General features: G+C 36.0%; 1 protein-coding gene across 2 annotated transcripts in view; it reads left to right on the forward strand.

Moving 5' to 3' along the window:
- Window positions 1-25259, forward strand: part of SPIDR (scaffold protein involved in DNA repair) — a 199618-nt gene that overhangs the window by 39295 nt on the left and 135064 nt on the right. For both annotated transcript variants that reach the window (XM_088130630.1, XM_088130632.1), the window contains exon 6: window positions 24315-24556. In XM_088130630.1, the coding sequence (XP_087986756.1) occupies window positions 24315-24556 (242 nt within the window). The remainder of the gene's footprint in view (window positions 1-24314; window positions 24557-25259) is intronic.

Below are 25259 nucleotides of genomic sequence, written 5' to 3' on the forward strand. Positions count from 1 at the left end.
TGGGACATCATCACCAACAGCCTAGATGTTGAATAGTAGTCCCATTGCCTGACCTTTTGGAAAAGAGCTGTAGATAGGACCACAGTAACTCCAAAACCTGCATCTAAAGTCTTTACTTTTACAGTGCAGAAGGCTAATATAGTTGATGGATTTGAAAGCCACTGAAATGTCCAGACAGGGCTGCATTCTTTCCATACAGTTCCACCAAGGTGCCCAAAACAGTTTCATATCCTGTTGTAGCCAAAAGCCTGATTGAAATGGGTGCAGAAAGTCAGTATAATCCAGATGTGTCTGGAATTGTGAGATCTCTCTTTTTTTGGGGGTGCTTTCAAGTCAGTTTTTGACTCTTGGTGACTGCCTGGACTAGTCCCTGCAGATTTCCTGACAAGGTTTTTCGGAAGTGGTTTGTCATTGTTTCCTTCCTAGGGCTGAGAGAGAGTGACTGTCCCAAGATCACCCAGCTGGTTTTGTGCCTAAAGTGGGATTAGAACTCATGGTTTCCCAGTTTCTAGCCTGATGCCTTAACCACTACACCAAACTGGCTCTCTGTGAGATCTCTACCTTGTCAATTATCTTTCCCATATTTCCTGGTGAAGGAAGGACTTTCTTCAAGAGAGGTCTTATAAATAGGTAGGTATATGCATTGCTTTGGCTGTGCAGGCAAAATGATGTTTTTGGAATGTGAGTACATACACCACACCTGTCAATAAAGAAGCTGCATAATTTCCTGGGTTTGCCTGCTAGCTGTGTGATCTGAGGAAAATACCCATCTGAGTTCAGGAGAAGACAACAGGGTGCAGATTCACTAAGGATGCATTGACAGATGTATTGTGCACATAGGTGCCTCTACCAAGGGACCTTTTGTGGCTTCAGACTGAAGCACTGCAAATCCTTAATAACCTCACTTCCTTTACCTTACTTCCTCTACCTTAAACTCTCATCCTAACCAGTGCATTCAAATAGACTACCTCAGTAGCTTTCTAATCATGGCAAAGGGGGTACTTTCCCTCCCTCCCTCCCTCCCTCCCTCCCTCCCTGTCACAAGTAGAATTACAATGATTAGGCTAATATTTTTTTGTTTTAACCCTCTTTTACATACTGCACTTCACAATGTGACAAGGAAGAGTGTGTAAGACTATATCCTGAAAAGGCTAATAAATCTAAAAAATATGAACACGTTTTTTTCTCATACAGTGGATTGTCAAGAAACTTTGGGAAAACATGATGTATAAAATGTATTTATTAAATAAATGTACAGTAACAGAAACCTGGATCAGGATGCCCTAGCAGCTTGTTTGCCACATGATTAGACTACAACAGTACACTTTATATGGGACATATTTTGGAGACAACTTGAAAGCTGCAACTGGTCCAGAAATGGTGTCCAGACTGTTGGTGAGACAACCTCTTCCCGGCAGGGTAATGCCTATCTTAAGTTACAATGGAAATGGATTCTCCATTTTCCTTCTCGTTGCTAAAAAAGTAGTCATTCAATATTTGGAAGATAAATGTATGGTTCCAGATACTCAGTGGATTGAAGACCCAAATGAAGTTACTTGCAACTTACAAATGAATTGCTTATACAGGTAGATTATGTATGGACAATTACAATAAAATAGGCTCATCCTTTACTGAAATTGTTGTCTAAAATTCCATATACATATATACATTGTGAGAAGACTCCCTCCCTCCTCTAATTTTTTTTGTATTGCTTTCTTTTTTCCTTTGTTCTGCTACTGTTATTTTCTTATGCTTTATTAAATAAACACCATTTTAAAAAATCTTAAGGTAGCTGCTCTGGCTACCAATAAGTTTCTGGTACCAATTTAAAGTATTTGTTATTACCTATAAAGCCCAATACAGCATTGCACTGACTTGGCAAAATTGTCTCTGCCCTTCCAATTCAGTCATCCTGAAAGGTCTGTGTAGAGTCCCTCCAGGGAGAGTCCATGGGACTTGGGCAAGATGTTACACCTCCTTTGTAGCAGCCCTCATGCTCTGGAACAAACTCCCCCAACCTTTCTTGCTTTCTACCAAGGCCATTGAGACCCTTTTGTAAGTAAATAAAATTTGGATAACTGTTCCCTTTTTAAACTTTAGGTTAACTAGATGCATTTATATTTTCATGTCCAAATAAATATAGTGTTCAATATATTTTTGTCTGATTTAAAGTATCTAAGGACAGAAACTAAACTATGACTAATTCTAAGTTTTGGTTTATATTATTTTTTTTTTTATAAAGAGAATGTTGAATTTTAAATAAAGCAAGTACTGGAGGCTGGGTTGAAAAGTCTAAGTTTGCCAGGCCATTCCAGTATTAATATTACCCGTCCAATAAGATCTGACAGGTGGCATACTTTGGGTCCCATCATTTAAGCAGTGTCATCTGATGGGGCCCAGAAAGCATACCTTCTCTGTTGCTGCTCTGCCTTGGGGAACAGCATTGCCCCTAAGATTCAAATGGTCCCAACCCTGCCTGCCTTTTGAACAATGTTAAAGACCAGATTTTTCCCTCAGATTAGGAGATTGGTGTCTTTCTTCATGTTTTTTTTAATTGCTTTGTTGTTTTAAAGTTGCATAGCACAGCATGTTTTATTATTTGAATGTTTTGTTTCCACTGGTTATTGTCATTTTTTATGATGTACACCACCTTGGGCCCCTGAGGCATTGTTAAGTGAGTGGCTATATAAATTGAATAAATAAGATCAAATTAAGAAAAATAAAATAGTATTCGTTATACATGGCACAGATTTTCTGAATTGCTATTTATTTATTGTATTTATGTATTTCTTTCTCTATGACATTTCAAAACTCTGCATGAATGTCTCCTCAGTTTTTATCCCCCAACTACAGTCCTTGAGGTTGGTTAGGTGATAGCCAGAAGTCCACCTAGTGAGTTCAGTGATTGAAAGGCACTGGAACTTCTGTCTCCCTTGTCCAGGTTCAGCACCATAACCATAGCAATTCTAGACAACCACAGATTTCGACACTGGTAATGAATATTGAATTGTTATTTGCTATATAGAAACCCATGTTCTGTTATAAAGGTGTGGCAATTTAAATAAGTATTTATTTTGATAGTTTATATAGATTTATACAATTTGCACTGCCAGTAATTATTCCAACAGATGCATGCTTATTCAGAAATAAGTTCAACTAAATTTAATGTCATTTATTTCCAAATCATCATTCCTGGATTACAGTTCAAATTACGCATCATGCCATTTGTAGTGCTGTGTAATCCTTCATACTTGAAATGGAGAATCTCTAAATATTTCATGTTTATCCCAAAAATACAAATTCATCTATCTTAAATCTACATGTGAAAATGCGTTTGTTTTTACATATTCACAATGTTCAAGCTCAATCCTTCAAGAAGAATGGGATGCAATAAAGAAAAATAGGTCATGAGATAAAATAGAAAAATAGAGCTTGATACAGCCATTGGGAAAAAATATGGGGAAATCCCCAACAAGGAAATGGGGAGGAGATAATAGCAGTTTATTTACATGGAGGAAGTACACTGAGTTCACAGGAAAATTGTATTGATTTTGTTTGCCTTCCCCTTTGCTTGCTTTTAATCTCTTGACCGAGTTAACATACTCCATTTATGAATGACATAACTTTATAATAGGTTATCATGTACATTAGAATTGTGTGAAATGTTTGTTGGGTAGCATCTACTTGAAGTTCAGGAAAGGGTGTGAGTCATGGATTGTTGGTAGTTAAGAGAGTGTCACTCCCTTCTCTTGCACGCTGAAAGGTGAATAGGAATTTTCCAGGTAAAGTACTGCGGGAACGCACGATAAAGAATGTGTGTGGGCTTCGATTTGAAGCAGATTGAGGGTGGAGTAGAAACAGAGGCTCAGTTCAGAAAATCAAGTCCATAAATTTACTTTGTTGGGGACTGGTGGGAGTAGGGAGAAAGGAGAGAAACACAGAGTGCAGTTTAAAAAAAAAAACCTCTCAGCAAGCAAATATTCAGATTACTACTTCTGGCTTTGTGTTTACTATCTCTTTATTACTTGTTCTTTTTATTAATGTGAAATGTTATACTTAGATTTGCTCCAGCATGGCTTTCAGCACATTTTTGTGCTTGTGCCAAGAACACTGTGTTCTGTTAAGTCATTGAGTGACGTTGCACGCTGGCCTGCGGCCAAGGAGGGTCAAGTTCATTCAAATAAGTTTCAGCGTAGGCTCTGGCTGGGTGAGGAATGTCATTCGTGTCTTTGCATGATAGCTACCTCTGCCATGGCAAACTCAGGAGAGAAGTAGTGCTTTTTAAGACAAATATGACTGGCAAATTTAAAATAAAAAAATTGAGAGAGACTATTTAGAAAGTAAACTGAATAGGAAAAAAAAAATCTCTTCCTTCTTTCCTTTTTTGTTGTTAAAGGCAAGCTATCTGCATGCCTCTTTTCCTTGGCACTGAGTGTTCTGTAGTTATCTCAGTGTTCTTGCTTGGAATAAACATAGATTTGGTCCCAATCTTAGGTGTTTGTTCATCTGTTTTTTAATTACTGCCAGAAATCCAGGAGTTTTCTTGGAATATGTACTTGAGCTACATAAACACATGTGTATTTCATATATTAGGCTTTCATTTTTAAAGAGATCAGCAACAGTCCATTAGATGGATCCTTCCTCAAGGGTGCACTGTGTAATCGTGACAAGATTAACTTTATTGTCTTATTCCAGCTTCCCTTTTAGTGAATTGCCGTTATTTCTGTTTTACATAGCTTTTCCTTCCTGAAACTCTGCCACAAATCACATTGCATTTTTGCCCCCTCTTCCCTTCCTCACTTCTAGTAACTGTATTGTTAGCAACAACTGAGCAAAATCTATTGGACAAATTTATACAACAACTAGTAACCACATAGTAGGAATAGTCAGGCTGCCATTAAATTCTCTCCAAAACAACTGCTGGTGTTTAAAGCATAAGTGGGAATCATCCACCATCAGTATCATTTTATCTATGTCTCCTTTCATTATATCTTAATAAAATATTTGGAAGGAGGAAGGCAAGGGACATGTTTGGGCAGTAGTGAGAAAAGGAGCTAAGAAGAGAATTAAATAGACAATTGACCAAAAAATTCTGTTTCATTTGTTTTAATTATCCACTTGTTTTGGGGTTATGTGTCAGCTTTGGGTCTTGGCTCACCAGGTGTTCATTTTTTAAGGAAGAGAAACAGAGGTGTACCAGGTTCCCATGGTTGAACACCCACTCTGAAACATCTACTTGTCAGAACTTGCTTCCTTATCTTAATTGTGTGGGAGAGCAGGATCTGATCAACCTGGTACTCATCGCTAGGGGTCATAATTGCAGTGACTTTCCTTGTTTTCCTCTTTTGATTTCTATTTTCATATGTGGAAGAAAGGGAGATAATTTTTTTTGTTTTGTTTTTGCCTTTTCTTGCCAATAGCAGCTGTTATTTTGGTATTTATTTACTAGTCTTCATATTTGTCATTTCCTACCTCTTAATATGGCTCTTTGGTTTGTAAGTAGTAAATGCACCCTCATACATACTTGCAGCACTCACAAACAGCAGATGAGTTTTGAACCTGCTTGTATTGTATCACTTTAGACTGTGGATGAAAGTTCCCAAAATATTTTTACACATGAAACTAGCAAGTGAGGAGCAAGATAGTCTTGAACTGTGAATCTCACCCCATATAATCTAGTTTAGAATTGAATCCAGAGGAATTTTCTTCCTCTGTTAAAAGTCTCCTGCCTGCACCCTCTAAAGGTTTTTATTTTTATTTGTTAAGAACTAGATTTGCTTGGTAGCTCACCTTAATTTCTGAAATCCATGGTAGATGATTCTACTGATACATTTTTTGGAATATGGCCAGATTTTCATTGATTAACCAGTGATTGCTACACTTATACTGTAACTTTGGTTGTACACAGAAAACAGAATATGAGAAACCTGAAGAAATTGTGTATCAGCTACTGCCTGTGATGTGTGCACTTGCTGGAATTTCCAGTCCAATTCATTTTTAGAAGTTTAATCTGTGTCATGGAGAAACTCAACCCCAGAAACATCTCAAGCCCAAATAGATGTGATTTTGATTTTTTTTTTTTTGACATGAGAAGTAAAACATCACCCCTACCACCTTACCCACCTTCAACATTTAAAAAAAAGTTTAAGGTTTTCAGAGATAATGTTGATGAATATATATGCACATTACCAAAACGTTAACTGAATATATGGCATAATGGGTATGGCCAATCACAAAATAGCTAATTCTCAGAAGAAAATGCAGGTGATGCAAAACGAAAAATAACTTACCCAACACAGTAAGTACAAGTTGGAGTCCAACTTTCAAAATACATACCCAGTAATTTTTCACCAAAGACAAAATACCAGAGAAGTGACTTGAGTAAGACACTAGTACAAGTCATAACTCAGGTGAGAACTGAAAATAAAATTGCATACTTTTACAAATACGTTTCAGTGAAATATCCTTTTCACAGAAAGCAAACTGATGCATAGAAGAATATATATGCAAAATATGCAGTTATATTAAAATAAATTAACCCCATCATAAGACATGTATAGACCAGAGGCACAAGACTTTTGCCACTTGCTGTCATCCATTCTAATTCCCACATAGAAGCTTTTTACTGTCACTTCTAGATCACTCCTTTCTTAGTTGGGCAAGCTTCAAAACGAAGCACTGAGCTGCAGCTACCAACCATCTCGTTTCAAAGACTGCTTAATGGGCTTGGGAATCTGGGAAACAGCGAAAAAAAAGTCATTGATTTGAAGGCTGGCACTTTATTTTGCAGCATGGCAGCCTCACAACTAAAAAAGAGACTTTAAAAATTAAGTAAAAAGGGAGACTTCTGAATATAAACATAGCTGGCAACAGATATGTTGATACTTGGGCATGACATTCACCTAATTAATAGATGGCATTAATTAGGGAGGCATAGGTATTGATAGAGAATTTAAGCATATAGGTATAATATACAGAGTGGCCACATAGGTGATTTGCTAGCAAAAATCAAAAGTGTGTATCCAAGGAGCTATGCAACTCAAGATTTTATACAAACAGATACACAAATGTGGGTGTGATGTCACTTGTAATTATAGCTATCCATTAAATGTGTGGAATGAGATATTTGTTTTCATTTTGGTTTTATTCAGTTTTCTGTTATTGTTTTGTTCTTTGAGTGTTTTACTTCTCGAGTATGGAATTTTGAATTTATCATTTTATTTGTGGAGTCCTTGGGGTTCTCTGAGCTTGGTTCTTTTCTTGCAAACGTTTCATTACCCGGCTAGGTAACATCTTCAGTGCTAAAATGGGATGAGGTTTGCTCTCTATTTATCTGCTGTGGCCTGCTTTGCCAGTGCTGGTGGGAGTGGGGGTTCTGTTTTGCTCTTCTGGTAGTTCATTGATTAGCATCTGTTGACTGCTTGATTGTGTGCCTGGTGGTGACCTTTGCTTATCTGGGTGATGATTGCTGGAGATGATTGCTGGTGATCGAATGCTGGTGAGGTGATCTTCTGGTCTTTTGTCTCTTTTGAATAGTATGTATTCATTTTATTTTATTAACAGGATTATTTTCTGGACCAAATAATTTTCTTCACCTTAGAAATTGTGAAAAATTGGAATGGTTTCATGGTTGCAGCTTTCATCCTGCATATATTAAACTTTTTATTTTTACAAACAGAGAACAAATGTAGCCATTTATTTGCTTATGTAATGCAACTGTGATACAGTACTTGCAATCAGGTGGTTGAAGAGCAGTAACAAGTGGCATTTTCCTGTGGACTCATTGAATACATAGCTGGAATTTCATGTTCACTATTAGAGATTTAAAAGGAGTATAAACTAGGGTTGTATTTAATCCAAATTTTTAATGAAAAATAAGGGGTGATTTTTCTTCATTTGGAAAAACCACTTTGGGTAGGTGGTTAGTAGAACATTTGCTGGTTTAACTCCTGCCCCATCCCACACAGCCCCTAAAATGTGATCTGAGGTTTATTCAAGATTAAATGAGTCATCTGGACTCAGAAGAGTTGTAATTTCCAGTTAAGATGGAATTTGAAAACAGTGATTAATCTTGGTTGCAAATTCTGTCTTGTGCTAATTGAAAATGTGGCCACTTGGGTTCCGACAACATGGTTAGATTTAGGAAATCTCAGCCCATAGTCAAAGAGCTCCATTGGACAGGGCAAGTGAATAAGATGGTGCATGCAGGGCCGTTAATCACTTTAGTTGTACAGAGTTTCTCGTTTTCCCAGCCTAACAGTGAAAGAAAACGATCTGCTGAAAAAAGTGGCATTTTTATGGAATTACTGAGACATAAGTATGCTATATTGAAACAAACATGTTTGATCCATGTTGACTACAGATCTACAGTGATCTTAACTGTTTTTCTAAAGTTCATTTTTAAAAGTACCAAATAGTGTAATTTGTTACATTTTAAACCACCCAATAATTAATTAATTAATTAATTTGTGTGTGTGTGTGTATGTATGTGTGTAAGTAAACATGCCAGTAAAAAATGATTGTTAAAACAGGTCAGGTAAAATTAAGATAAAATTTCCAACGGTTCCTAAATTTTGTAGGAAAATAAAAAGGGCTTCACCTGGCATAGAAAAGATTGTGATAAAGATACGTTTCCTTTTAAGTTATTGTCAAGTTAACCCCTACATATCTGTTAATCTTTGGTGGACAGAGCTCCTACTTTTTTATTTATGCAAGTTACAAAATGGTTAATTTTATCATGTAAACCTTGAAACCTTTAAATAAAAGGTTTTATATATGGGCTATACTTTATCAACAAAAAATATCTTTTTTGGATGTTTATTTCCTGTTGCAAATGGAGAAAGGTTTCTCACCAAAAAAAGAATATGATACGATCAAAATGTTCACTGGCAGGCAGATAAAGGGCATCAAGCAAAAAAGCAGGTTTGGAAGTGCATATTTCAGTTTTTATAACATATTTTTTTATTTTTTTCTAAAGTTATTTCTCAGGTTTAAACTCAGGGCTAATGGAAGATTTTTAAGACCAAAACTCAAAACCTAAGATTATTTACATTTTTAAGTAGAAAATATAAATCCAATAAAGTATAAACTCATGCAGAACTGGGCAGTGAATGGATGTAGGGCTTCAGACAGTGAATGCGTATTAGCCTTGCTCCTTTCTCTTTTCCACCTCCATGCTTTCATCCAGGACCTTTCATTAACTTGAGCATTTTGGATCATGCAGACAAATGTGCTTCAATTCAAGCTGACCAAAGTATGCTGTTCTTTCATAACTTCAGGCTGCTTGGATGTTAGTTAAAGTGGAGGGTGAATCTGCATTGCTCCATTCTCTGCTCAGTTTGAAACCCATCACATGTTCATAGGATTACGTGGAGGAAGCCATATGTACAGTGCAATCCTAGACATTATTATTGCCCCCACCCCCATACTTCCTTTTAGAAAATATTGTTAACATTGTTAACAATTTAACAATACATTTTAAGTAGTATTATTAAGTAAGTGTATAGAGTGACAATTTGATTATGGTTTTCAAACTTATGCTGAATTGTGAAGGCTAAAATAGGAAGTATAGAGAAATGAAATTATCTATCCTTTCTGAATTCCCATCCATTGTTGTGGTGATGAGGGAGAAAAGTTGTGTCAGGCTGCCGCAGAACGGAGGATGCCGTGCCACCGCTTGATGTATCTGTGTGTCATTCAGTGAACCATGAGATATCTGCATGCAGTTCAATGTTCCTTTTGGTTTGAGAGGGTTTCTGAGAAGACAGTTTGAATAGGTCAATCTTTTTTGCATTCTGGGAACTGTGAATGATTTTTGGAAATCCAGACCAACTTTGGCCCCATTTCTGTCTTGCATTATTAACAGTGGATTACTGCATGGTGTGATCAACATAATCTAATTTCTTTTAGTACATGTTGTGAGCTTGCAAAACATATACAGTGGGAAACTACACTGCTGGACTCCTATTCTCAGCTTCAGGTGAACACTTAGCCTGTAACAGGGACCTAATAACATTACTGTAAACCATTCAGATTTTCTTCTGCGGGAGTTACTGTGAAGGACACCCTCAGGCTACAGCACCTTCCAAAATTAATATAGGGACAAGAAATAATGTTTGTTTTGGAATTTGCATGAGCAGGATTATATTTAAAATGTTTGCTTTTATGGCTTGAGATTGGTATCATGGTACCCATATCTGGCTACATTAAACTCTTACATTTGTCCATTGATTTCTACAAGTGGTTCTCATTTTCATAATTGGAGACATTTAAAAATAGATTCTAGGTATGAATCAGGAAATTTGTATAGTCAATAGTATTGTTCTCTGTCTTTTTTCTACCCATATTTCTCCTCCGTCTGTTTCAATTTGAAATAAAGCAAAGACCAATAGAGAAAAGGATTTGGTGCTAGTTTACCTGGCACAATAATAGACTTTGATTCTGGTCTGTAGGGAGCACAAAAAAGATCAGTGTAGGTATATAGATAAAAAAGGAAAAAAGGAATGAGTTAGGGTTAGTGAGTTATTTTTGTTTGGTGTTTTCGAGCAGAAGCTAGGAAGACATTCATTTGGGCTGCTTTAGTCTGGATTCAGGCATGGAGTAGAAGTAGCTTTAACTCTATGACTTCACAATTCTAAAATCATTAGCAAATAACTTCTTTGCAGGAAATTTGTAATATGAGAAGTCGTTTTTTTCTTGCTGGTTTAGGATATTTGACTGTATTGGTTTGTAGAAAATGAAGAATATTTTTTACAACAGAAGTTTCCTTTGGGATTGGAAAACAATTTATTTTGGAAAGGTTGCACTTTTCCTAAATGGCCAAATCTATAGTTTGGTATTGTTTTTGATTGTATGCTGTCTTTGATTTTCAGGTTGCAACAGGAGCAAGGAATGGATTTGTATACTTACGTTTAATACACCAGTTAAAAATTCAGGAGTTGATCTGATTTAGTAACAGTTATCCATGACCTATTTATGTTGAGAATATTGCAACATTGTCTAAATTTAAGCTATTTTTAAGAATGCCAGGAAACTTTTGAGAAGTGTAAAACGGCAAATTAGGTTGCTAAATGATGGATTTTAAAGGTGTACAACCGGTACTCTCAAGGCTTTTGTGAGAACTCTAGTCCCCACCTCAAACATTGCTGATTTACGTTAATAAGTTAAACTTAATAATTTTAAGACTGGGTAAGATGAGAGAGGATGGATTGGTGAGGGAATCAGTTTAAGAAAAAAAAGTCAGAGCTTAAGGAAATCATGATTCTTATTTCTGTTTTGATTGCATCTGTTTTTCTCTTGTCTTGGTCACATGCATCTCCTGATACAGTCCATAAAACTGATAATTTCATCTGAAAAAGGTTGTGTACTCAAGTTTTCAGCAGTGTTGAAAGAAATGCATGGTTGCCAGTTGTTTTCTGGGCTCAATTCAAGATACTTGTTTTGAGCTACAAACCATAAACAACACATAAAGTGATTGCCTGGCCTGTTGTAACCCTTCAACATCATTTTTTAGGGCATACCCACTCACAGAGTGGGTTTGCTTGTTGGGCCTATGGGAAATAGGTTTCTGCTGTGTTGCTCTTGAACAGTGAAATTTGCTGATCTTAAGAATGATCATTAACTCCATTTCCAGGGTATTAAAAGACACTCCTTTTTAACTCTAGCTTTTAAATTGTTTTCAGGATTGTTGCTCTTTTATTTTTTAAAGATGTTTTTATTGTTTATATTTGTATCATGTATTATTTCTATTTTTTCTCTTACTGCATATCACCTTGGCTTAGCAAAAGTACTGTCATAAAAAGAGCAAATTAGTTAAATAATAGAAGCGTTCAGGTCATACTGATAAATACACTTCATTATTCTTGTTTGTGACCCCCATACTTTGACGTCTGAATTGTTTTGGAACATTTAATTCTGTTCTGCAACTTCCCTTTTTGGGGTGAATTTGCAATATCCTTTGGAGGAACAGTTTCCTATTTGAATACGGATTCTTTAACAGTCTTTTTTTCCCTACTAAAATGGTATCTTTAGGGTAAGAAGGAAGGCATATAGATCAAATGGTGGGAAAACATGAGCTGATTTTATGGTCAGCTTGGGGGCTTCCTGGAAGGTGGCCTTCATTAAAAATAAGAGAGGATTATACTGCAATCCAGCAAGCGCTTATGCTCTCTTGAATGTCATAATTTGCTGAATTGTGGAACTTCAGAAGGAAATGACTTTGTTTTGCATCCTGAGTAATGAGAAGTAGATCAAGCTGGCCTGTCCTAATATATAATCCAAATATACCTAAAGCACTTTTAAAAGTGTCGTATATGTGCATAGATAGTGCACAATAGAGAACTTTTAATCTTTGCCTTGCAAGGATTTGGAGGAGGAGAAGGAAGAAGAAATGTCCTGAAATTTTATTGGTAGAAAACCACACATAATATTTACAGTAACTTTCAAGTTCAAAGCTGATTTTAACCCTGTTAATTTCATTTGTAGTAAAACAGTTGTTTCTCTTTAAATGAAAGCAAGGATAGACTTGTTTATATAGGTATCAGGGCTAGGCTGATCTCAAAAAGCTTAGCAGGATTGCACCAGTTAGTATTGAGATGGGAGACCACCAGGAAATCCCAGGGCTGGGGACCAGACTGGGAAGTGGAAGAAACATCCCAGCACCAGGCACTGTCAAGCCACGTCTGTCTATGAAGTACCTGTACCAGAAGTTGAGTCATCTCAAGGGAATCTTTGCCTTTACCTTAGGACAGAATTTACATATCATTTACCTATTATGTTTGTAAAATACCAGGGCCTGAGATCCTAGGAACTTGGTTTAACAAAAAGGCGCAGATCACTTTGAACAATCTACCCATGGGCTATTGATTGAAACACTGTAGACGTATTTAAAGCATTATATATACATACATATGTAAAAGTTAGGAAAAAATCCCAACCTTAATTCCATTCTGAAACTCTGGAATCCCAGTTCTCTTTCAGGGCACTCTCTGGCTTGGCTTGTAATAGTGTTAGAAATGGAGTTGTACATTTGCTAGAATGTGAGGCAAATTGGGAAAAATATTTATAAATTTAACTTCATAGCAGTCTTCTCTGGATCGTATAAAGTATAGAAATCACTTTATAAAATTGTCTTATAGCTGGTTATGATTGCTGTCCAGTGCTTTGTATTCAAAGGCAGAAAAGTGCTTCAGAGAGCGTGGTGGAGGAAATGTAAACTATCTGCTAATCCTTAAGCCAAATATGTCTTTTTCTGTGATTGAGCTGCAGTTATATAGGGTAAGCTGCACAATCCTGGAAAAAGCCACGGATGCTTTAAGAAATTTCTCTCAAATTCAACTTTTATATGCCCATTCATTTCATTTCAAGCACTTTCTTCCTTTCAAATCTAAAGATCTGCAAAGCCTTACTGGTTGCAGCTGCACAGCCACACAAGTTTTGCTGGCTGGAGAATCTAAATTCACTTTCACCACAACGATCTGTTACATATGGCACACATAATGCTAACCCAACATATATTCGCAATCTTAGACGCTGGGTACGAGCCTTCAGCTGTGAGACTTGCATGTGCAGCAGCATTTTAGGCATTTTAGGCTTATAAAAATGGGGTTCTTATACACAACGATGTCCCTTTCTTGAAGTAATATTTCCATGTTACTGGGTGAATGGTCCTGATTTGAGGGGAGCAAGAAGTGGGGTGGTGGGAATTGCAGACACATATAAAAATACATTATTTCGTAGTAACAACCGAAGCCTATGTCCTCTACTTTTCAACCTCCATTACTTGATCAGAAAGTTCTCTGAGACACTTATTGTCATGGAATCAAAACAGAGCATACATAAAGCAGGAAGAATTGCTGCTAGAGCTAGAAAAGAAACCCATGAAGATTCTTTAAATACACAATTGTTCTCTTCTGGTCAGGTTGAACTTTGGTGTACAAAATGCAGAAGTACAAAGTCAAATTCCTAAAATTTAACTAACTCAATACAAAATTTAAGTTTTAGAATTGTTCCTGTAAAATTGTTCTTGCTAAACAATTTCAGGAAATCTTGCAGAGATTCATTAATCTCCTCATGCAAAACTTTTTTTAATTACTTTTTTGTCTTAGTTAATTGTAAAACTGGTTTGTCATATTTCAGTTCTAATACAAAAGCTTATATTGGATGCTTTCTTTATAATTATTTTAAATTAACATTTTTATTTCAAATTTGGTTGTCTCTGGCTGCTAATCTTGTGAAAAATGTTAGGCATGGGATTAACACAAGACTGAATGGTAGCCTTCATTCTGTGGACCCAACTTTGACTAACTATTGTTCTTCAGAGCTGGTTATATATTATCCATAAGGCTTTGTACAGAATATGAAAATGATTATGAAAGTTATCAACTTTGGAATCCAACACACTTCTTGTAATTGTCCATGCATTTTGTAGATGGTGCTTTAACCAATCTACAATGCATGCATGTTGGGAATCCACTTACAAATATAAAACCTCTTGTTTGGAATGCTGAGAAGACTTCTACTATTTCAACTCTTACAGGTAAAAAACAGTAATTAAATTTTACCCAGTCTGGATCAGTGAATTCAAGAATATTCAGAGTGGTCTAGTTACTACTAAGTGGTATCTAGCTGCTATGTTGCAACTTCAACATGTATTAAATTGTTTGAAAATATTTAATTTTTACCTTATTTCATTTTTGTACTGTAAAAGGATTGAGACTGTATATTCTTATACAGTTTAGACAAATATAGTAGGAAACACCTTAGACTAAAATGTCCAACCTTCTTGTTGAAATAAAGCAGGTGGCCATTCATATTTTTATCTAGGTATTATAAAACTTGTTTTAGCAGAGGCAGGCTGGAACAGCTTACAGTTGGGCTGAATAAGTTTAACTTGTGAAACCTGTTTTGCTTCATAAAATGTATTTATGATCAGAATTGGAGATTATAATTTATTTAAGTCTTAGAGGGTTTATTTTCTTTATATCTTTTTTCATTTCTAATACCCATTTTCTCATCCTTTACCAACTAGCATATATTTGGAAAAATATATTTCTTTTCCTTATTGTCATTGGAATAAACTGAATGTTGTTGTAACATGAAGTAGTCTTCACAAACATTCTATTTTTTCTTTTTTCTGGAAGGTAAATGATTAAAGCTTCTTTTGTCTTAAGATTTTGGATGTAATAGGAGATAGTAATAGAATTTATCTGCGCATAAGTATCTTCTTGAACCAACAATTTTGAAATGGTACTGTGTGACATGTATTTTATTTTGAAGAAGCAATGTTGATGGGGCAGCCTGTATTTTTATTACAGTATTTCTTGTTCCAATTATATCCTGCGACAGTGTTTCCAAAAAGTGGATCCATAGCTGTATGCAACATGCCAGTGATGTGTGTAGTTCTGGACTTCACAGTTTACAAAGGTTTTAGGCAAACTGGGTCAGTTGCAAAGAACATGGAGGATGATCTGGGTCATTGCTCTGGACTGATCACTTTTCATTAAAAATACATACAGTATGTGCATCTTGGCTACATTCCTGCTATTTAGAATCAATCAAGACATCAGGAATTTTGGATTGCCCAGGCCTGAGGGATTGGCTAAGAATTATAAAGCACTGGAAGGGGAAATCAACACATGATTTGCAGCAATGGAGTGTCAATATATGTTGCCTATTAATATTTGAATTAGAGTTTGTTTACAAAGGCTGAAGGATTTTTGAACATTATTAGTTACTATGCAAGCTAATAAGTATAAATGCATATAAGAACATTTTATTAATCAATTAAAATTAAGCATGGCAATTTAAAAAAGGGAAAAAAAATCTTGATGTTATAATTTTTTTGGAACTGTTTTGTTTACAGTATAGTTTATAAAACGTTTTTCCTTTCGTCCCCCTCTTTTTCTTATGTTTATCAATCTGGACATTATTGAAGTTGTAACTTATACAGTGCATTCAGAAAGTATTCAGACCCCCTTCACTTTTTTCAATTTTGTTATGTTGTAGCTTGATACTACAATCGTTCAAATTCATTTTTTTCCTCATTAATCTACACTCAGTACCCCATAATGACAAAGTGAAAACAGAATTTTAGAAATGTCTGTAAATGTATTAAAAGAGTCACTTTTTGTGAGATAGGTGGTATCTAAATTTGAAATATAAATAAATAAAATAAAAAGGAAAAACTGAAATATCACATTGGCATAAGTGTTCAGACCCTTTACTCAGTACTTTGTTGAAGCACCTTTGGCAGCAGTTACAGCCTCGAGTCTTTTTCGGTATGACGCAACAAGCTTTGCACACCTGGATTGGGGGATTTTCTGCCATTCTTCTTTGCAAATCCTCTCACGGTTAATCAGGTTGGATGGGGACTGTTGGTGGACAGCCATTTTCAGGTCTCTCCAGAGATGTTCAATAGGGTTCAAGTCAGGACTCTGGCTGGGCCACCCTAGGACATTCACAGAGTTGTCCCTAAGCCATTCTTGTGTTGTCTTGGCTGTGTGCTTAGGATCGTTGTCATGTTGGAAGGTGAACCTTCGGCCCAGTCTGAGGTCCTGAGCGCTGTGGAACAGGCTTTCATTGAGGATATCTCTGTATTTTGCTCTATTCAGCTTTCCCTCAACTCTGACCAGTCTCCAGTCCCTGCTGCTGAAAAACCCCCACAGCATGATGCTGCCGCCACCATGCTTCACTGCTGGAATGGCATTGGGCAGGTGATGAGCGGTGCCTGGTTTCCTCCAGATATAACGTTTAGAATTGAGGCCAAACAGTTCAATCTTGGTTTCATCAGACCAGAGAATCTTGTTCTTCACAGTCTGAGAGTCCTTCAGGTGCTTTTTTGCAAACTCCAAGCAGGCTTTCATGTGTTTTGCACTGAGGAGAGGCTTCCGTCTAGCCACTCTGCCATAAAGCCCAGGTCGGTGGAAGGCTGCAGTGATGGTTGTCCTTCTGGAACTTTGTCCCATCTCCACACAGGATCTCTGGAGCTCAGTCAGAGTGACCATCGGGTTCTTGGTCACCTCTCTTACTAAGACTCTTCTCCCCTGATAGCTCAGTTTGGCCGGGCAACCAGTTCTTGGAAGAGTCCTGGTTGTGCCAGACTTCTTCCATTTGAGAATTATGAAAGCCACTGTGCTCTTGGGAATCGTCAGTGCAGCAGAATTTTTTTTGTAGCCTTCCCCAGATCTGTGCCTTGCAATAATCCTGTCTCTGAGCTCTGCAGGCAGTTCCTTTGACCTCATGGCTTTTGCTCTGGTACAATATGGATTGTCAGCTGTGAAGCCTTCTATAGAGAGGTATGTGCCTTTCCAAATCATGTCCAATCAATTTAATTTACCACAGGTGGACTCCAATCAAGGTGTAGAAACAGCTCAGCAACAATCAAGAGAAATGGGAGGCACCTGAGCTAAATTTCAAGTGTTGTTGCAGAGGGTCTGAATACTTATGCCAATGTGATATTTCAGTTTTTCCTTTTTAATAAATTTACAGACATTTCTAAAATTCTGTTTTCACTTTGTCATTATGGGGTACTGAGTGTAGATTAATGAGAAAAAACATGAATTTGAACGATTGTAGTATCAGGCTGCAACATAACAAAATTGAAAAAAGTGAAGGGGAACTGAATACTTTCCGAATGCACTGTATACAGTGTTGTATACTTTTATATATCTTAATTAGTTCAGAATAATTGAAAAGTGGCCAAATAAACTATATGTGCTGGGCAAGATTGTTTTTAAGTTTCAGTATTTCACACATTTGTTCTACTGTATATATGGATTCCTACTGCCAACTTCAAAATATTTAGATATGAAGCCTAGTTTTTTTTAATATTCTTTCATAAAGTTGTCATCACCTGCTCTTGGAAGACATCACATGTCAGTGGAGCTAAGCTGTTTACTTTGGTTTCTAAGAGATTCCACTCAGCTAGTAGGTAAGAGCTGGAGGTGTATGGTTGCTTAAATACTGAGTTGCACATCAGAATTTTGTCACTTCCACAGTTTGACCCAGGCAAAGCTCCCCCACAATATAATTTGCACTGTGGATTTTAAAATATATTTTAAGACATTGTTAATAAGCTTATAGTAATATAATGTGTGTGAACTATTTTGGACATTTGAAAGATCAAACATACATATTTCCTAAGTATTGCTAGTGGTTAGTTAGTATACTGGCACTTCCTTATAACTCACTAGAGGACTAGCCTACATTCTTTGTGCTTAATTTACTTCAAGTGATCTTCCTGAGTATAAATGTGCTAAGAATTGGAAAATATTTAAGACAAATTTATTGTAAAATGATAAATTAGTGGATTTCATTCTGGGTGACTTGGTTGTGTTCCAACAGGTGATTTTGGTACTTTTCCTCTGAAAAATATCTTGAAATCAAACAATAAACAAAAAATCAGAAACTTTATTTACAGTTTTCATTTCCTGAAGATAGATTGTTTTATGTTTTCTTTTGATTTCACTCCCAAATGTATTGCACTGATTTCCACGCTGTTTTGGTGGAATCTCATCAACATATACTCTTAGCAAAACCATATTGACTTAAAACTAAAACTTTTTAAGTACCTAGAAAATTATAATGGTGGCTACATTCACATAGAGATAATTAACTTATCCCCATGTGATAAGGTATTAAGACACCCTTTCTGTGATAATGCATTATAACATTAAAGTTATAACCACATCTCAAATATCACTAATCACTGTTTTGAAGAGATGGGGTGGTGTCTTAAGTACAAACTTAATCTGATGAGCTTTAATCTGATTTATGTTCCACTGCGTTAAGATTATTTTTCTCTACTATATATGCTAAAGTGGTAGAGTGTTAGGCATGCCCAATAAAAAAGCTTTTCTAAAATTGCTGCTGTGCTTATTTCTTGACCTTGCCTACCCCAAAGGGTTGACATTGTGTATCCCCTTTGCATGATTTTGGAAATTAGATTTCTACGTCTTCTGGGAACCATAGTTCAATAGAACAGATTAAACTAAGTAAGGAGGAATTGGGAAGGATTGTGCAACTTGAAAGTGAGGATAAGAGCCTAGCAGAATCATGAACTTTGTGATCTGTGTGAATGTTAAATGTGCAGTCCCTTTTCTATCTGTATAAGCAGTAATTCCTGCATAAGCACTAATGAGACCAGAAATAAAATGTTTTTATACCCAAATCAAGTGTGAAAAAAAGTCTACATTAAAAACTTTAGTTCAAATAGAAGGGACTGCCCAAATGACTAAGAAAAGCAAAGCAAGTTATTTCTGCAGAATAAATTTGGGGTTGAAAGAAAAAAGTTCAATCAAATAACACTCCTAGGAATAGAAACTATGGAAAAAATGAGGAAATAAACTCTAGTGAAGCCTTGCCCAACCTGAGCACCCTCCATAGGTATGGACTGCCACTCCCAGAGCTCTCAAGAATAGCCATATTGGCTGGGAATTCTGGGTGCTGAAGTATACTCCACAGATAGGTACTCAGATGATGGAAGATTATTGTAGTATATTAGAGTGAAAGGAAGAGGTAGCCTATAGCAGGATAAAGTTGACATGTTTTTCTCAGAGCTCAGGTAGAGTGTATTAGAGAGCCAGGTTGTAAAGCCCAGTGGTGAAGGGAGCTTAAAAACAAAAACAAAAACAAACCTAGAAATAAATAGGGTAACTAATTTAGAATAATTATTAAAGACCTATATCATAAGGTTGTCTTCTTTCCTCTGTTCTGGAGATAGGCATATCTCTTATGACAGTAACTTAGAAGGACCCTAGCATATTTAGTTAGAAATTTAAGAATCAACAGTAGAACTTACTATTGAAAAGGCAAGCAAGTGAATCACTATGCCTCATTCATTTCATATGCTTTCATGCGAAGAAAAGTCACTTTAGGTTTTTTGGAGCATGGCAGGAACTTGATATTACTTTCAAAAAAGGGATCTGTGAAGCTAAACAAACTTCCGATGTGGTACAGTTAGCAGTTTGAAATATCAGATTACCTCATGATAATATTTGTCATCTAGAAATCAAAGTAGGAGTAGGCATAAATTTATATCTACAGGTATAAATGGGGAAGGTTGACCCTAGTATTTCTATATGGGTATTAACAAAACAAATGAAATAGGTTTTCAAGTATGTTTGCCTCTTACTACATGTATTTGATAGATAATACAGCACAAAGAGACCATTGCTAAAGGAGGTCATATTCCAGAAGAACCCAACAGAAACTTTTTTTTTTTCCTGTAGATCACTGCTTAAAATGTGTAGTGATTATTGGTTATTTATATATTTATGGCATTTCAGAGGGCTTAACACTGTCCCATGGGAGAAAGCTAGAATATTTGGGTTTCTTTAGCTTGGAAAAATGGTGAGTGGACATGATTGAGGTGTATAAAATCATACATGATATGGACAAAGTTGACAGGGAGAGTTTTTTTTCCCACTCAAGCCACTAAGACCAGTGGTCACCCAGTGAAGCTGGGTAGAACAATATTTAAAACAAGCAAAAGTACTTCTTTACACAATGCATAATTAACCTTTGGAGTTCATTATCACAAGATATACTGATGTCCACTAAATGGGGTGGTTTAGTAAGGGAGGATATTGGTGCTCATCAATGCTATTGGTCTTGAAGACTCAAGATCAATGCTACCTCTGGTGGAGGGCAGAATACCTCCAAATAACAGTTGCAGGGAATTGGGGTTGGGAAAAGGGTATTTCTCTGTTTCATACTTGCAAGCACCTCTAAGGCATCTTTTTGACCACTGTGAGAAACAAGAATGCTAGACTAAGGTGGTCCTTGGCCTAATGCAGCAGGGCTCCTCTTATATTCTCTCTATATGCTTTTATCTTTAAAATCTGAGCTTTACATAATGTATTCTACTGTTGTTACTTTCAACAGAGCAGAATAGAATTAATAGTTGCATGCAAAAGTAAAAGGTGGTCTAGAGAAAGAGGTATACGGTCATATAGCACAGTTTGTGTTTGTTGACCTGCTTGCCCATAGCTAACTTAACCATGGGTTGATCAATATTATCAAGTTGTGTGCCATCAAATTGTTTTTGACTCCTAGTGACCACACAGATAGATTTTCTCCATGCCAGTCTATCCTGAATCTGTTCCTTCAGGTCTCTAACCATGGGTATACTTAGTTAATTGAGTTTTGTGGATGCACATGACACACATGAACCATCAGTTAACCAAACAAACTGGTTTGCACAACATAGTAGGCTAAAATATGGTTGACTGGTTTGTGGTTTAGCATGTTTATGAAAACAACACCCAGTTTCCTCTCCACAGGACACTGGCTTGTAATAGTCATATCTTCTGTTTATTAAAATACTTGTATGTCCAAATTGGTGGCTGTAAAATTTTAGATAAATTTTTCTTCTTTTTAGATAAACTTTTCTTCTTTAAATAATGATGGCAAAGGGCTGAACTGCGTATATAATATTTGTCTAGTGGCTTTTTGGTGTAGGCATAAATAATAACTTTGGAAGAGAGCGATTGAGAGTAAATATTAAATTATGGATGGAGAAATATTAAGTTCCATTTGTGTGTCTGTTCCTAATTTCCCTTCTTCGGAAGTGACTTTTCCTGCTAAGGAAAGAGCTATTTTGCCATTATTACATCTGTGAATAAACTTTTTAACGCATTATTTTGATTCACTACTTCTTGTGATATTCGTCGTACCTGTGCAGAACATTATGCATGGGTACTCTCCAGAAGTGCTGGCCTGCAACTCCCATAATTTAGCATCCATTGTGTTGATTAAAAGTCATGGACCTTATGACTCTAAAATGTTAAAGGACATTATATTGGTGAAATTTGCTGAAGACACATTTATTTATGTATTGCATGTTAAAAATGGATACCACATCTTAGTGGCAAAAATCCAGATAACTGCTAGATGGCAGGAAATAGAATTTTCTCTCTCTCTTTGCTGCATCTAATGGTTGTCTGGCCTAGTATTAAGTATATTTGGAATTTTTGAATTATATCTACTTTTGAATTTCACTGGTTTAAAGCCATCATTTATATAATTCACATAATCTGTGACAGAATGTGTATTTACAAAATAATAATAATTATTAAAGCTGTATGCTGCCAACTCTTAACAACTGGGCGGCTCACAACAATCAAAGAAATTACAATAAAATCAATAAAAGATAAAGATAAAAGATGGTGTGCACAATGAAGCAAGGGGTCTCACTCTCCCTTGCCAAAAGCCTGGTTGATAATGATAATGGTAATATTATTATATATAATAATAATGATAGAATATTAGGGTTAATAGCTGAAAGAGACATTGTGTTAGGCCCAGAGGTAGGCCTGCAGAGACACAAATCCAAATAATTACTTTACTGTAAATAATTGGGAGCCAATAGATAACTAGGAAGAGATTCTATGAAACCTGAAGTTTTATCAGCTCTAGTTCTGTATCCAGTTGCTAACTACAGCCACCTTAAAAACACCTCTTTTTTATCATTTGTAGTCCTGCATCTTTCAGTGGTTCATAGATGTAGCTTCTGCTTTGTACTTTCCTTGACATATCTAGCATTTCATTCACGGCAAGCAATTTGGGTATTAACTTAATCAGAGGTAGGGCAAATGGGCAGGAAAAGCTCTCAGCATGAGCTTGGAATGATGAGGTGCAAATGAAAAGGCAATAATTTTATCATAGAGAAGTTCATGGAAGGAAGTCTCGCTCAGATAAATCTAAGTATCAGTAATAAGATTGCTGAGCAAAAGGCATCCTTGCCTGATAAGCACACAGAGGTTTTTTAGGTGTAAGAAATCCCAATTTATCTGCTGCTCTGAATAAAGGAGTAAAACTTGCTTCACTGTACCAAAAAGTACACATTAGGCTTAGGTGAAAAGAAATGGAAAACTCTGATTTGTTTTTTTTTTTTTAAAAATTTCAGAACTCCTTTTTCCTCTTTCATTTTCCAATTTCTTAAAGAAATTTTATTTCTCACATATTGACGAAGAAGGCCCACTACAATCATATATGAACCGTGATTTCTAAAACTAATATTGATAATTTGGGATTTGTAATTTTATACGGAAATCTTTATTTGCACTAAATATGAAATGCTTTGAAATGGTATAATTTGTATAAGGTCAGTCAGTTGCTTTCTAAGGATGAGGTAAAAGCTTGGAGGGATTTTTTTTAAATCAGGAAGGCAATTAACATAACTTAGGTTTTAGTGATGGAATTATTCTTCCTCGAAAACAGGAAGTGTGTAGTCTGAGCATACAGATGGGTGTTTAGGTATTCAGCTTCAGCTATCATCTTATCATAGTCACAAAGGTTTTAGTAATTGATCTTGATTGGATCAGTTTAATGAGATTTACACAGGACCTTCTTTGACGGTCTTTTGGAAGGTTCAGTAGATATAAATGCTACTAGATGTGTTCTCAGATGTGGGACTACCTAAAATACATAAAATACACATTTAAATGAATAATTTTTATACTAGCCATGCTGGCTACTACTCAGTTTCTTAATACAAGTCCATTATAAAAAATACCATCTCTCCCTGTATGAATTTCCTCATCTGGTATGTTCATTTTCACTTTCCATAACTTCCAAATATGATCAGCACATGAAATAACCTTTCCTGCTATGCCACCAAAACTGTAAAAATTCCTTGGTTTAAAAGTTTTATAAGACTCCTTCCTCCTGACAAAGGCTCCTGACAAACTCATTTTTTGTCAGTTACCTTTCAAATAGTTTAGTTTTCCAGTAAGCTTCTGATTATTGGAAATGACTGTAGTGTAATGGATGGCATGTTCCAAGTTCAGTCTTTAAGGATGGCTGGAAAATCTCATGTAGAGTTTTAGTTAGTCAGTTAGTATAGGTTAGCCTTCCATAGTAGCAACCTTGCTAGCTGGCAGTGATGGGAATTGCATTTCAGCAAATCTGGAGAAGTACCTAGTTAGAGAAGATTGGTGGGCTGTTACTGAACTACATGGGTTCAGTTGTTTGGGATAAGGCCTGTTTCTGTGGTTTTTCTTCAATAATGACACTCATTGCTTAGTAAGCTACTGTATTTTGGGTGTTGTTTGTACTACGTACTACTGGTGGGTTTTTTTTAACTGTTTAGTTGTTGAGAATGACCATTTTTAAACTGAAAAAGTAGAGTTCATTTCCTTTAACAAATGAATAAAATACAGCTGCATTGGTCACTTTGAATTCTCACATTCTGGATATATTTAATGAATTATATATTTATATAATTGTAAATCCTTACTTGTTAGTGTTACAGTAATTCATTAGCTTCTTTAAATGTATTTAAATTGATGTTTTCTTCTGCATATTCTCCACAGATTTCAGAATATTTATCAGATGATGAAAATCTGGAAGAAAGCAATGTAGAAACGGAAGCTACTAATTTAGAATTTCCTAAAAAGTTCCAGTTCTGTTTTGGAGTAGGATTTGAAACAGACACAGGAAGATCAGCAACTGACTGGTTAAAATCTGCTCAGACCCTTCTGCAAACACCTAAGAAAAAGATAGAAAAGAGTTTGAAGACTCCAGAAGATTCTGCAAAAAAAAGAAAATTGCTGAGGTACATATCAAGTTGTTTAAAGTACAAACTTTCAACAATGACAAAATTAATTTTTAGAGTTATATTTTTGAGACTTTGCCATTACCTTTTTTTTATCATGTTTTGTTGCTCAGTTCACTTTTCACATGTTTTGAAGAAGATGCTAAAACCTTCTGAGTTTGTCAAAGCAATCCTATATAAAAATTTGTTATGCATGTGAAATGCTTATGCATTACAGGAGTTATTAGATTATACTGGTAGTCCTTGCTTAATGACTACAATAGGGACCAGACAATTGGTCGTTAAGGAGGGTGGTCATTAAGTCACATGACCGGACCCAATTTTATGACCATTTTGTGATGGTTGTTAAGTGAATCACTAGTCATTACACAAATCACATGGTTGTTAAGTGAATCACATGGTTGTTAAGTGAATTAAGCTTCCCCAGTGGACTTTTTTGCCAGAATTCATTTAACAACCACGATTCGCTTAACAGCCCTCTTAAAAGGGTGCAAAACACAATCATGTGACTGCGGGGTGTGTGTGATGGTTTGCGATAGTCGTACGTGCAAGTACGGGTCACGAAGCACTTTTTCCAAGGCTGTTGTAACTTCAAACCATCATTTAACGGATGGTCGTTAAGTGAGGATCACCTGTAGGTCCTTCCATATCAGGCAGTTTAAAGCATACAATTTCTGCTATGAAAATCAAAGTCATATAAGAT

This window comes from Python bivittatus, unplaced genomic scaffold (genome assembly GCF_059951505.1).
Source record: "Python bivittatus isolate LINGU-HERP-01145 unplaced genomic scaffold, Pbiv_v1 ctg000840_np1212, whole genome shotgun sequence".
In the NCBI taxonomy this organism is placed as follows: Eukaryota; Metazoa; Chordata; class Lepidosauria; order Squamata; family Pythonidae; genus Python; species Python bivittatus.